Source organism: Neurospora tetraspora (genome assembly GCF_033439725.1).
Source record: "Neurospora tetraspora strain CBS 560.94 chromosome Unknown B0H65scaffold_2, whole genome shotgun sequence".
NCBI classification, from domain to species: Eukaryota; Fungi; Ascomycota; class Sordariomycetes; order Sordariales; family Sordariaceae; genus Neurospora; species Neurospora tetraspora.
The window spans coordinates 4,784,014-4,795,441 of record NW_026944384.1 but is presented as its reverse complement, the minus strand read 5'-3'; the positions used below and the strand labels follow the sequence as shown (position 1 = coordinate 4,795,441).

General features: G+C 53.1%; 4 protein-coding genes across 4 annotated transcripts; 2 read left to right on the top strand and 2 right to left on the bottom strand.

Moving 5' to 3' along the window:
- Positions 1-3,211: 3,211 nt before the first annotated feature.
- Positions 3,212-3,742, top strand: B0H65DRAFT_422087 (uncharacterized protein; the record flags this gene model as incomplete). Its single annotated transcript, XM_062824381.1, has 1 exon — positions 3,212-3,742. The coding sequence occupies one exon, from the start codon at positions 3,212-3,214 to the stop codon at positions 3,740-3,742; it is 531 nt and encodes a 176-aa protein (XP_062684885.1).
- A 618-nt stretch (positions 3,743-4,360) lies between these two features.
- Positions 4,361-5,956, bottom strand: B0H65DRAFT_420625 (FAD dependent oxidoreductase; the record flags this gene model as incomplete). The annotated part of the gene is made up of 3 exons (XM_062824292.1): positions 4,361-4,713; positions 4,834-5,829; positions 5,884-5,956. 3 exons carry the CDS (start codon positions 5,954-5,956, stop codon positions 4,361-4,363), a joined length of 1,422 nt encoding a protein of 473 aa, XP_062684884.1.
- Positions 5,957-7,216: 1,260 nt separating this feature from the next.
- On the top strand, positions 7,217-7,954 carry B0H65DRAFT_419246 (thioredoxin-like protein; the record flags this gene model as incomplete). The annotated part of the gene is made up of 2 exons (XM_062824197.1): positions 7,217-7,427; positions 7,494-7,954. 2 exons carry the CDS (start codon positions 7,217-7,219, stop codon positions 7,952-7,954), a joined length of 672 nt encoding a protein of 223 aa, XP_062684883.1.
- A 152-nt stretch (positions 7,955-8,106) lies between these two features.
- On the bottom strand, positions 8,107-9,953 carry B0H65DRAFT_126388 (uncharacterized protein). Its single transcript, XM_062820748.1, has 3 exons — positions 9,604-9,953; positions 9,387-9,549; positions 8,107-9,322 (listed from the first exon to the last, which is right to left on the bottom strand). The coding sequence occupies exons 1-3, from the start codon at positions 9,628-9,630 to the stop codon at positions 8,259-8,261; spliced, it is 1,254 nt and encodes a 417-aa protein (XP_062684882.1). The 5' UTR covers positions 9,631-9,953; the 3' UTR covers positions 8,107-8,258.
- Positions 9,954-11,428: the final 1,475 nt, after the last annotated feature.

Below are 11,428 nucleotides of genomic sequence, written 5' to 3'. Positions count from 1 at the left end.
ACACCGTATTGGATCTTGTTGATGCCTTTCGTTCTTCAACCAAAGCGTAATCACACCTTGAATATGCTATTTCCGAAGTTCAATATGCCATATCGAATCTTATTAATGCCTTTTCGATCCGTACTTAGCCATTCAATTTGTCCTTATGAGGTTTGGGACAATTCGGGATGGATATCGTCTAATATACTAGGGGTACAAAGCTAACAAACAAACCAGTATTGGACTGTATATCGTCATAAGTGGAAGTGTCTGCTCGGCGAGGAATTAAAGGCTGGCTTGGCAATCGGCCAACCCATTTCGTACGGCCGGCAGGGGCAATCTGCACTGTGGCCGTCTCTTGCAGTTTCTCACTTTTCGTCACAACGCAAGTGTCAGCAAGAGCAAATGACGACCAAACACTTCAGTATGTCGGTCAACCCCATCGCGGTCTTCTGGCTGCTCTTTCATCAACTCAGTCATGATTGCTTCTCTTCATAAGCTTAAGACTTCAAACACGTTGAACAACGAAACTGGAGGCAAGGGTTACGCACCCAGGGCACCCAACGGGTAGGCCTGGCCGGTTGACTCACCACCTGCACTGTGTGTACTGCAGAGCAAAGACTCGTACGCCAACTCGCCGATCCCAAAGCAGCAGGTAAACCTCCTCGCTCGCCGTTGACTGAGGTGGTATTACTCTTTCACCGCACGTGTCTTCTATCGACGCTGTTTGCAGGATGGCTGTAGCTTTCCAAGTTGCCTCACGTCAGGGAAACGCTCCTTCAACATGGAAAAAAAAAACTCTCCACTCGTTTGTGGCAGTGACAGACGGGAAACATGCGGTACCTCTTCAGTAGAGTACATAAGGGCGGCCACCCTCCGCTTCGTCTCCCATCTTTTCTGATCCAGACACACTCAGCCTCTCTTCTTCTTCTCTTACCCGCTGATCGACAGCATCGAGCTCAATCGTCACCAGTAAGTGGATAAACAACGCGGAAAGTTGTCCCCACCGGCAAAAGCTTACCACTCCTCACAGTCAATCTTCTACCTCAATCAACATAGATCATTCTTTCGACCAACACGCGCAAACATGGCCGCCTCTTCAGAAGTTCTCTCCCAGACCCTCTCCTCCATCACCTCCATCAAGCTGGACCAGCTCCAAAAGCAAAAGGATGCATACGAGTCCGCCAAAGGCGCTCTCCTCTCCGCTGCCGACAAGGAGGCCGACGTCCGCAAGCGCGCAAAGACCCTTCTCGATGGTCGCGATAAGCTGCCATCCATCAAGGTTGCCGACAACCCGATGCTGTCGGCCGTCAACCTTAAGCGCTTCGTCGACCAAGCGGCCTTTGACCCGTCGGTGTCAGAGGATCTTCTGCGCGAGTATGAGGAGACGGTGAAGAAGGAGTTGAACATGACGAGCAACAAGTACAGATTTGCCAGCATGTACGGTCAGATGGTTGAGGAGTGGACCACTGCGTCTGGGCAGGATAAGAAGAAGACGGGGGCTGAAGGGGGTGATGAGACTATCAAGGACGACTTTGTTCCCGTTGGGAGGAAAGAGATGCACGAGCAGAGGAAGACGTGGGAAGAGTTTGTTTTTGCCCCCAAGGAGACGGATAAGAACGCCATCAAGCAGTATCTGGAGGACGTCTTTGCCGGGTCGTCAAAGGACTGCAAGCGTGCTCTGGCAGAGCTGAGAAAGAGTTTTGAGGAAATTCAGGACAACAAGGATTCGAATTGGTCACACCCCTTTAACGAGTCTGTGGTTAAGGGATGTATCGAGGGCATCCTGCGGAGCAACAACATAACGGGTGAGAAGCGCAGCACCCTTCGCGACTTTTTGAACAACTCGGTCGTACTGCAGGAAATCGCGGATGTGCTCAACATGCGTATGGACGCGCGTGCGTCTTGGACCTGGGAGGCGCCTGTGGTGGTCGAGCAGCGTCGGGCTCTGAATGGGAAGTATAGGTTCTTCCTAGACGAGGACCTGCTGCATTCGCTGCTCCTCGAGTACATTTTCCGCCGCTGGGCAACCTTGATTCGACGACAATTCGAGACATTCATTGGGGCCAACGGCGTATGGAAGCCTGACACGGAACCCATGTCAAAGCAGGATGCGAGACGCCAACAGTTCTTCCTGGACGAGAAGTACCCCCTCTTCAAGATTGGTAACGTTGCCGGTAACCGCGAATCTTATTTCGAGGATCGAATTCTGCTGGATCATCTTCCCAAATCGATGTGGGAGGTTCGTGGCGGGTATGATAATTCGTCGGACGCGGACAGAGAAGAGGACACAAGAGACTCGCATATGAAAGTGGTACAGGGTCTCATGCACCGGATTGAGACCGACATTCTCGTCCAGACGCACATGGGTAACGAATTGAGCATTATTCGGAGCGATTTCAGGTGGTTTGGTCCTGGACTGCCGCACTCGAGCATCTTCGCCGTAATGGAGTTCTTTGGCTTCAACGAAGAGTGGCTTGACTTCTTCAAGCGTGTGCTAGAGGCCCCCCTGCGGTTCAAGGACGATCCCTCTGACGCTGCCTTTGGCATCCGAAAGCGTGGTACCCCGATAAGCAGCACAATCTCCGACGTCGTGGGCGAGTCCCTGCTCTTCTGCCTGGACTTTGCTGTCAACCAGAAGGCCGATGGTACGCCTCTCTACCGGCTTCACGACGACATGTGGCTTTGGGGTACCACAGAGAAGTGCTACAAGGCATGGAAGGTAGTGACGGAGTTCAGCGAGGTCATGGGGCTGAGCCTCAATGAGGAGAAGACGGGATCAGCGACTATTCTTCCCAAGAACAAGAAGGTGGGCTTGGAGTCAGCCAAGAAGGAGGAGACAGCCAAAACCAGCCACAACCTTCCGTCCGGCCCTATTACCTGGGGTTTCCTCAAACTCAACGCCTCAACGGGTCACTTCGAGATTGATGAGTCGAAGGTCGACGAGCATATCGACGAGCTCCGCCGCCAGCTGGCTGCCTGTGAGTCCGTGTTTGATTGGGTCCAAGCCTGGAACATCTACGGCGACCGCTTTTTCACAAACTTCTTCGGCCGCCCCGCCGCCTGCAGCGGCCGCGCCCACGTCGACAGCATGCTGACCATGTTCGCGCGGATCCAGCAGAAGCTCTTCCCTGACCACGCCGCCGGCGTGGGAGCCTACGTCAAGGACATGATCACCTCGCGCTTCGGCATCTCGTCCATCCCGGACGGATACCTATATTTCCCTACTTCAATGGGCGGTCTCGGTCTGCGCAATCCTTTCGTCTCGCTCTTCCTTATTCGCGATGACCTGGAAAAGACGCCCGAGGAGCTGCTGGCCGACTACGAAGAGGAGGAAGAGCATGCGTACCGGAGAGCGAAGGAGAGGTTTGAAATCCGCGAGATGGAGCGCGCTGGGAATAAGAGGGGAGGTGGTTCGGACAGAGGAGGAGACTCATTCAAGGACCTCAAGGGCGAGCCTTTCATGAGTTATGATGAGTACACGCGGTACAGGGAGCTGACGTCGGCGCGGCTTGCAGCGCTTTACACGAACCTATTGAAGGAGCCGAAGACGAAGGACGTGGAGCTCAAGGGCGATGTCAAGGCGGCGCTGGAGGACGAGGATGATTGGGAAGACATGAGCAGCTACGACAAGTGGGTGGTGCAGCTGTTCCATCGGGAGGTGGTGGACATGTTTGGTGGATTGACGGTCGTTGATAAGGCGCTGCTGCCCATTGGGTTGATGACCATGCTGAGGGAGAGCCGGTTCCAGTGGCAGGGCTGAGTGAGTCCCCCAGGTTACTAGTAGTGTGGGAAGGGCGAGGAGGAAGGGATGGTGGTAAATAACGTGTGATTATGACTATGAATCCACAGATTAAGGGCGATGGAATATCAATACAGTCCAATACTGGTTTGTTTGTTAGCTCGAGACCTTGGGTCAACTTCCCTAGGCCTTTTTATATTTAATTGATTCGTTTCGTTCCATGATCAAAGCGTTTTCTCACCTTGAACATGCTATTTCCGAAGTTCAATATGCTATATCGAATTTTATTAATGCCTTTTCGATCCGTACTTAGCTATTCAGTTTCTCCTTATAAGGTTTAGGACAATTTGGGACGGATATCGTCTAATATACCAGGAGTACCAAGCTAACAAACAAACCAGCATTGAACTGTAAGGGCAGCAAAGGCGATGACGGAAGGAGGATGGTGGATTATAAGCATGTATGATTACCGCTCTGAACATGAAATAGAATACGCTTTGCAGATTTGAAAACAGGGAAACATTGTCTTACTTTATAGTACTGTTGTAAGTCGCGTCCATTACTTGATGTCTCATGTTCGCATCACCGCTCCGCTCGTTACCTTGCTATATGTGACACTCTGCCCCAAGTGTACTCCCTTTAAACCTTGAACTTCTTGGGATCCAGCTTGTCAATGTCCGCACTCTTGGCCTGCCCATCGAAAATCAGTTCAGACATCAACAAGCCGGTGGCTGGCCCGTTCTGGATTCCCCAGCACGTATGTCCGGCCGCAATCCACAAGCCAGGCGTAGAAGTTTGGCCTATAAGCGGACCTCTCTCCTCTCCGAACCGGACATGCTGAGGGAGGTAGCAAGCCTGCTTAGCCTTGACGGGGGCAGACGCGAGAATGGGGCTGACGGTGGATATATAGGAAATCAGGTCGTTGCACTGGTCTTCGTCGCATTGGACTTGGTCTGCTGTTTCGGGGAGAGGAATGGTTTTGTCTGGTTCGCCTGTTTGTGTTGTTGTGATTTGTCAGTCATACTCATCCCAAGTCGTATGTATCCTGGAGTATGGGATGAAAAGGAAGTGGTGAGCAAAAAAATAAAGAAAGGAAGAATCGTATGACATACCACAAGCATAAACCTCCCCAAACGGCCTCGCATAAATCTCCGGATCCACATGGCCCCTATGCTTCCTCTTCTGCCCCTTTACCCGCCTATGCTCCGGCGTCCAATCGCTCGGCAGCTCAATATCCGTGAACACCGCGTACGGACTCACTTCGGCCTCGTACACCACGCTGTGGGCGCGCAGCCCCTCGATCTTGGACCGAGGCAGGATCTTGCCCGTCCAGGGACCGGCCGTCAGGATCACGTCTGTCACGTCCGTGATGGTTTTTATTTCGTTTTCGTTGCCGGAGGTGCTGTTGTTGCGGTCTTGGTACTCGACTGTGTCGACTCTGCCGCTGTCATTCGAGGATGTGATGTTGGTCACTTTGGCTCCCAACCGGATGTCCACGCCCTTAGAGGCCGCTAGGTCTGCCATGGCGTTGGTGAAGTGGAAGGGGTGCGCTTGCGCGGTTTCTGTCGTGCCGCGCCGGCCCATGACGTCCCATGAGCGTACGAGAGAGGCGTCGACCCAGTCGAGATCGGAGGGGAGGACGGATTCGGAGAGGAGGGAGGTCGCGGCTGTGTCTTGCTTGGGAAGCTTTTCCCAGTCTTTGGAGTCTTTGTCTTTGTTGTCGGTGGCCTGGATGGGGAGGTTGGCGTTGGGGGCTGCGGCCGTGGTGTCGTTTGGTTCCTTCAAGTCGGATGTCGAAGTTGATGTCCCCTGGCCGCGAGCCTTAAGATCGGCATTCTTGACGACGGCACCGATGGTTCCGCAGCCGACCTGCCGGTAACCCCAGCGCTCGGCACCATTGTGCTCATCGGCGAGTTCCCGGTGGAGGCGGTAGGAGAGGGGAACGAGACATTCGGGATAGGCCCAGAGGGCGAGGAGACCGCCCGCTTTGCCAGATGCGCCCGCGGCGATGGAGCTGGCCTCGAGGAGAGTGATGGTGTGTTGGGCCGGGTCGAACTTGGGATGACGGGTGAGGAAGTAGGCGGTTGTGCAACCGATGATGCCGCCACCTAATAATGTTTGTTAGTTGAGGGCTATCGATCATGCGGGGAACCTGAACGTACCGACAATGACGATGTTTCTTTTTTGTTGCTGGGCAGCCATGTTGACGATCTGGTTACGGAGCAGAGTGTTCATCAACTTTAGAAGCTTCAACACCACTTTGTTGATGTGTTGATGCCTCTGAAATTGAGGGGATCATGTCCCAGTTTTGAACGACGTCAACGGGGTGGCTATCGACGGCCTACCCACGTCTCTCCCATGAGCTACCCCACACGATTTCATTGATGTCGGGTGGTTGCCTTTTTTGGACGGGAATGGGAAGATGAAAACTCCCGTCGGAGACATTCAAAGATGCAACTGCCCCGCACTTGACCCTTGTCTTGAGGTTGTCTTTGCTACCCTCTGTTCCCTTCTTTGTTGAAGCTTCACAAACCATCAATTGGATGTTGCAATTCACTTGAATTGCGAAAGACAAAGAGTTGATAATTTGAATTGTAATGTTTGGAGTTCCCAAACACAGAGACACAAATCGAAGTTAGACTCCTCACCCGCTAATGCAATGATGATGTCAAAGCCAAGGATCTGTGTTCCCCGCCATCACTGGGGATTCCTGTTGGTGTACCGGTACCACACGGCCCGGGTTCGCCGGACAATCGAAAAAGATCTCGAAGCAGTTGTTCAATTGTAGGTTTCTCGAACCCAAATGGCGTGACAGGAACCGTGTGGATAGCTTTTGAGTTCCTTTCGAGTTCTTTTATATGAGGAGTTCCCGATCTTCAGGGCGTTTCTCCGTAGCGGGGCCAGTCGTCAGCGATCGGGAAATAGGCGACGCATGTCAACGCCGACTTGGGCGCTCGGTCGGGGTTCCCTAAACAGCAAACGGTCCCTGCCTCGGTGCCTCGGTGCCTGGGCTGTTGCTTACACTAGTAATTATCGCAGCATATCAGAACACCAAGCAAGGGCGCTGAGTATCGCAATGAATCGACCAAAACAGAGACAGATGTCAGAGGATACCTTTCAAGTAAGGTACCGACAGTTAAAGCTTGTCTGAGCCATGCATTACGAAAACTGGATGAAACATGAAGACGGGATCGAAACTTAATGGGATCGAATTTGAGTTGAGGTTCGACATGTGCTCGCTGCCGCGATGGGATGGAACCACCAAACCGCTGTAGCCAATGGCCCCACGCGGGAATTGCCCCGTTTAAACCACGCTCGGGACCGCGAACTCCCAGAACCCGCGCCGGGGTACCTGTCTCACCTCATCCTTGTTCTAGCAAGGGCCCTGTCGTCGGACGGAGTTCTCGCCGCGAATCCCCATTCAAATATCAAGACCACCTTTCGCCCCTCACTCGTGTCATTCTCGAGTCCTTTGATCTTTGTCCTTACTACCATATGATACCCCGCTGCCATCATCGCTCAGCAGTTGCACTCATTCGTCTTGTGAAACCATCACAACTACCATCAATCTCATCTCATCAACAACTTCGGCTGCCAGTTGCCAAACCAGCATTCCATCTTCAGCCAGTCACTCCTAGACACTTCGCAACAACCACACTCAACATGTCTTCCGCCACTACCTTCTACGACTTCAAGCCCCTCGACAGTAAGCCCTCCCCCATCCCTCCTATTCACTCACCATCATCACCTACCCATACTAATCCACCCCAAGAGACGGGTTCCGAACTCCCCCTCTCCACCTACCAAGGGAAAGTAGTCCTCATCGTCAACGTCGCCTCCAAATGCGGTTTCACCCCTCAATACGCCGGCCTCGAAACAGTCTACAAGGAGATCAAGGAGAAGTACCCCAACGACTTTGAGATCCTCGGTTTCCCTTGCAACCAGTTCGGCGGACAGGAGCCGGGAACCGAGGAGGAGATCCAGTCGTTCTGCCAGCTCAACTATGGCGTCTCTTTCCCGATCATGAAGAAGGTCGAGGTCAATGGCGATAATGCTACCCCGCTTTATGAGTGGATGAAGAATGAGAAGCCGGGGCTTATGGGCTTGAAGAGGATTAAGTGGAACTTTGAGAAGTTTCTGATTGGAAAGGATGGACAGGTTAAGGGACGGTGGGCGAGCACTACGAAGCCGGAGAGCTTGAAGGAGGCTATTCTTAAGGAGTTGGGCGAGTAAACTCCCACTCCTCTTTGTGATGGATAGGGGGTGGCTAACTGCCTACGGAGTGTAGCGGAGGAGGTTGCTAAGCTCTAGTTGTGGAATGGATGGATGCGTGAATGCGTGGTGCTATCACGGGAAATGGTTTGTCTGGATCAACGAAAATGCAAGTTTATACCCCCAGTGTTCACACCCACCGTCCATCTCTGCAAACAGAAGTGGGATTAGGCTTAACGACTGTGATGTCCATGTCATTGAACAGCATTCATTTTGTGAAATTGAAGAGAAAGAAGAAGAAAAAGGAGGCAATAACTAGGTATCATCAAACAAGCCTCCACTCGCCATCCTTCCTCTCGATCCTCACCTCCCTATTCTCATCTATACTCCTCCTCCCCGCCTCCAGAATAGCCGTAGTAGCAATCGTATTCCTCAGCGTCGGCAGGCCCTTGGCATCCAAATCCCTCGGCGTCAATGTACCCGCATTCACAGCCCGGCACCCATCCACAAACTTCTCCATCGATACGTATCCGTACCCAGACTGCCCGGCAAAGTTCCCATCCTCGTCGGGCGCATACTTCATATAAAACGGGTTATACCACATCAGCTGGCCGGCCGCGTCCTCGGCGACGTCGTACCCGCGCTTGGCCTGGTCGATACGAATCTCGCCGCCCTGCGCCAGGTAGTGGAAATACTGATTCGAATGAACGCCGGCCTTCTGGGGCGCCGTCCACGAGGCCGTGTACACGCCCGTGGCGTGCTTGGTCGGATCGTCTTCCTTTTGCCAGTGGACCAGCAGGCTGATGGTATCCTCGGTCTTCTCGTGGCAACCCAGGCTGACGGCGACGCCGGTGGAGGCCGAGGCCGACACCTTGACGGGCACGTAACCCAGCTGGGACACCATCGAGTCGCAGATGTCGACGTGGTGGCTGTTGAGGTAGTACGAGATGTCCGAGTCGATGCCGGCCCAGGCGGCGAACGTCTGCAGCTGGCTTTTCGGTTGCGACATGTAGCTGTAGAAGTAGTTGAAGTCGCCCAGGTTCTTGGCCCGGTGCTTGGCGTCCGCGTATGCAGGGTCGAAGCGCTTGTGGTGCTCGATGTAGACGTACACGCGGTGCTTCTCGGCCGCCTCGAGGAGGGCGATGTGGTGCGCGAGCTCTTTGACGGCTGGCTTGGTGATCATGACGTGGATCTTGCGCTCGATGGCGTACAGAGCGATGGGGTAGTGAGTGGTGTCCGGGGTAAAGATGGTGATGGCGTCGCCGGGCTGGAGGGCGTCGATGGCGGCCTTGTAAGATTCTGGGTCTTTGGCATTGTCGGCGGGGAAGGAGTCGAACGAGGTGTCGAGGTTGTTGTAGACTTGGGTGATGTTTTTGTTGAGATGTTCCCCTGATGGTTTGGTAACGGTCAGTACGAGTGTTGGTTCCATGCTTCATGCCTCAGGGGAACTCACGAATTGCTGGGAATTTTGTGCCATTGACACCAACCATCCCGAGCTTGCCGACCTTGCCTCTCCGACGGAGATCGAACATTGACAGTCCAACAACACCAACCTTCTTGTCCGAGCCGGAGGCACCGCCGCCGACGAAGCCGGTGGTGTACTCACCAGTACCAACCTAGCCAAGTCAGAAACCATTGTGTCAGTCGGGTTCCGTATATGGTGAACTTACCATCAACACATTGAGGGGAGAGGCCATGTTGGGCGATTTGACTTGTGATAATTGGAGAACTGGCTCAGGTGGTGGAATGGCAGTGTTTGTCACTCCGAGGAGAAGGGGGCTGTTGGATGCTCGTTTGTATATAGAGGGAGCTCAACGGGAAGAGCTTAGCTGGGGTGAGTCGGTAAGATGGAGCGACTGGATTATCTCGTGGCCGGAATAATTATCGTGACACGACTTTCAAGCTATTACACTTCGGGCCGTTTGTCGAGTGTCTTTTCACAACATTTTAAGCTTGACTCTCCGGGGACCAGATGTCCATTGTCTCTCGGAGAAATTGATATCATTGGAGCGAATAGAAGGAATAGGTCAATACGTGGTCAATACATAGGATTCTGCCGATCAAAACAGTTTGTGTACCTTGATGGCCTCGCGACCTTTCAGTCCCGTATCATTGTCCATGGGACTGTCGCCACAACTTCATCACGGGGCCAAGAAGTGGTTGTTTGCTTCTTCACCTCATATCTCTACTGAAGATGTCAAGCTTAAATATCGTCATGGCTTTGGCGGCTTGCGGGCTTCATGAAGAGATGAAAAATGAGCTTTCATGGTGGAGGTACGTACCTAGAACGCGGGGAAGCTTTCATTGGCGGGGTCGTGAGGGGAGGGGGAGGGTGTGCGAATTTGGTGAGCAGAAGGTGGGGTGCAACCCCCCAGCACCCCCGGCCGACCCGCTCCTTCCCCCACGCCAACTTTTGGGGCTGCTTTTCCCCGCAAAACATCATGTTTGACATTCTTTCTTTTCTTCCACCTTTTGTCGTTGAATTGCTTCTCTCAACCTTCCATGCTTTCAGGCTAAACTGCCCTCCATACTCCCCGGCTAGGACCGCACTGCATCTTCCAAATACCATCCCATTCTCACCGAGTCAGCCTCTTTTCTCGCCGGGTTGGAGGGACTCCAAAATGTGGCGGTGGGGGTGTGCTTCATCCTTGCCGTCGACATTTATAAGGCCAACTTTATTGGAGGAAATAGTTGTTCCGTCTTGTGGCCGACACCAGAAGGCAACTAGCTACAGCTACCTACTTGGCACATGTGAGCCTTCTCAACGTTCTCGCGGCCATCGGAAGCTCATAGCTGGTATCTAGATGCACTTGAAGGTATTACCTCTCCCTACCTACCTCCATCAAGTACAGCGGTAACCATTCAACTTGTGGTAGATGTCATGATGCCAGAGTCAAACAGCCGGCTGGCATGTTCACACCACCTCATCTGCAATGGTATTAGACATTTCTGCAGATCACCAGACCATATTGTTGGGTCTCATATTGACCAGGTCGGTGACGGCTACTGAGCCCGAGCTTGTTTAGTAAATTCCTCTTTCGCTTGCCGGACTCCGAGCCTCAAGGTGTTTGGATCTCTCTGAACTCTTCACGCCCAGTCTCCCGAACTTACGAGTGGCATTCGAAAACAAGTGTTTGGACTTCGACGGTCCACAAGAAGATCATCCAAAAGTTCCTGGATATATCCCTTGGCGGAGCCCAATGACCCGGAATCCTCGATTTCGACATAAGCCGCCGCCATTCCTCCCCAATGACTCCATCCTTTTCCCGCTCGCCGCCATACCAAACCGAGTTAAGGCGGCATTTTGGACAAAGAAGAGGTGGATGCGTGATTTGTTTCCCCATATATTCCCCATACATATTGCTCCGTCCTACCACCCCCCGTCCGGCTGTCATCTCCCTGGGGTAAGCCCCTCCATGACATCTCCTCCTCCATCACCATCCCCCATCCGGGTCCATCGAATGGCTCGCTTCAACACTTAGCCGCTGTCTGTTT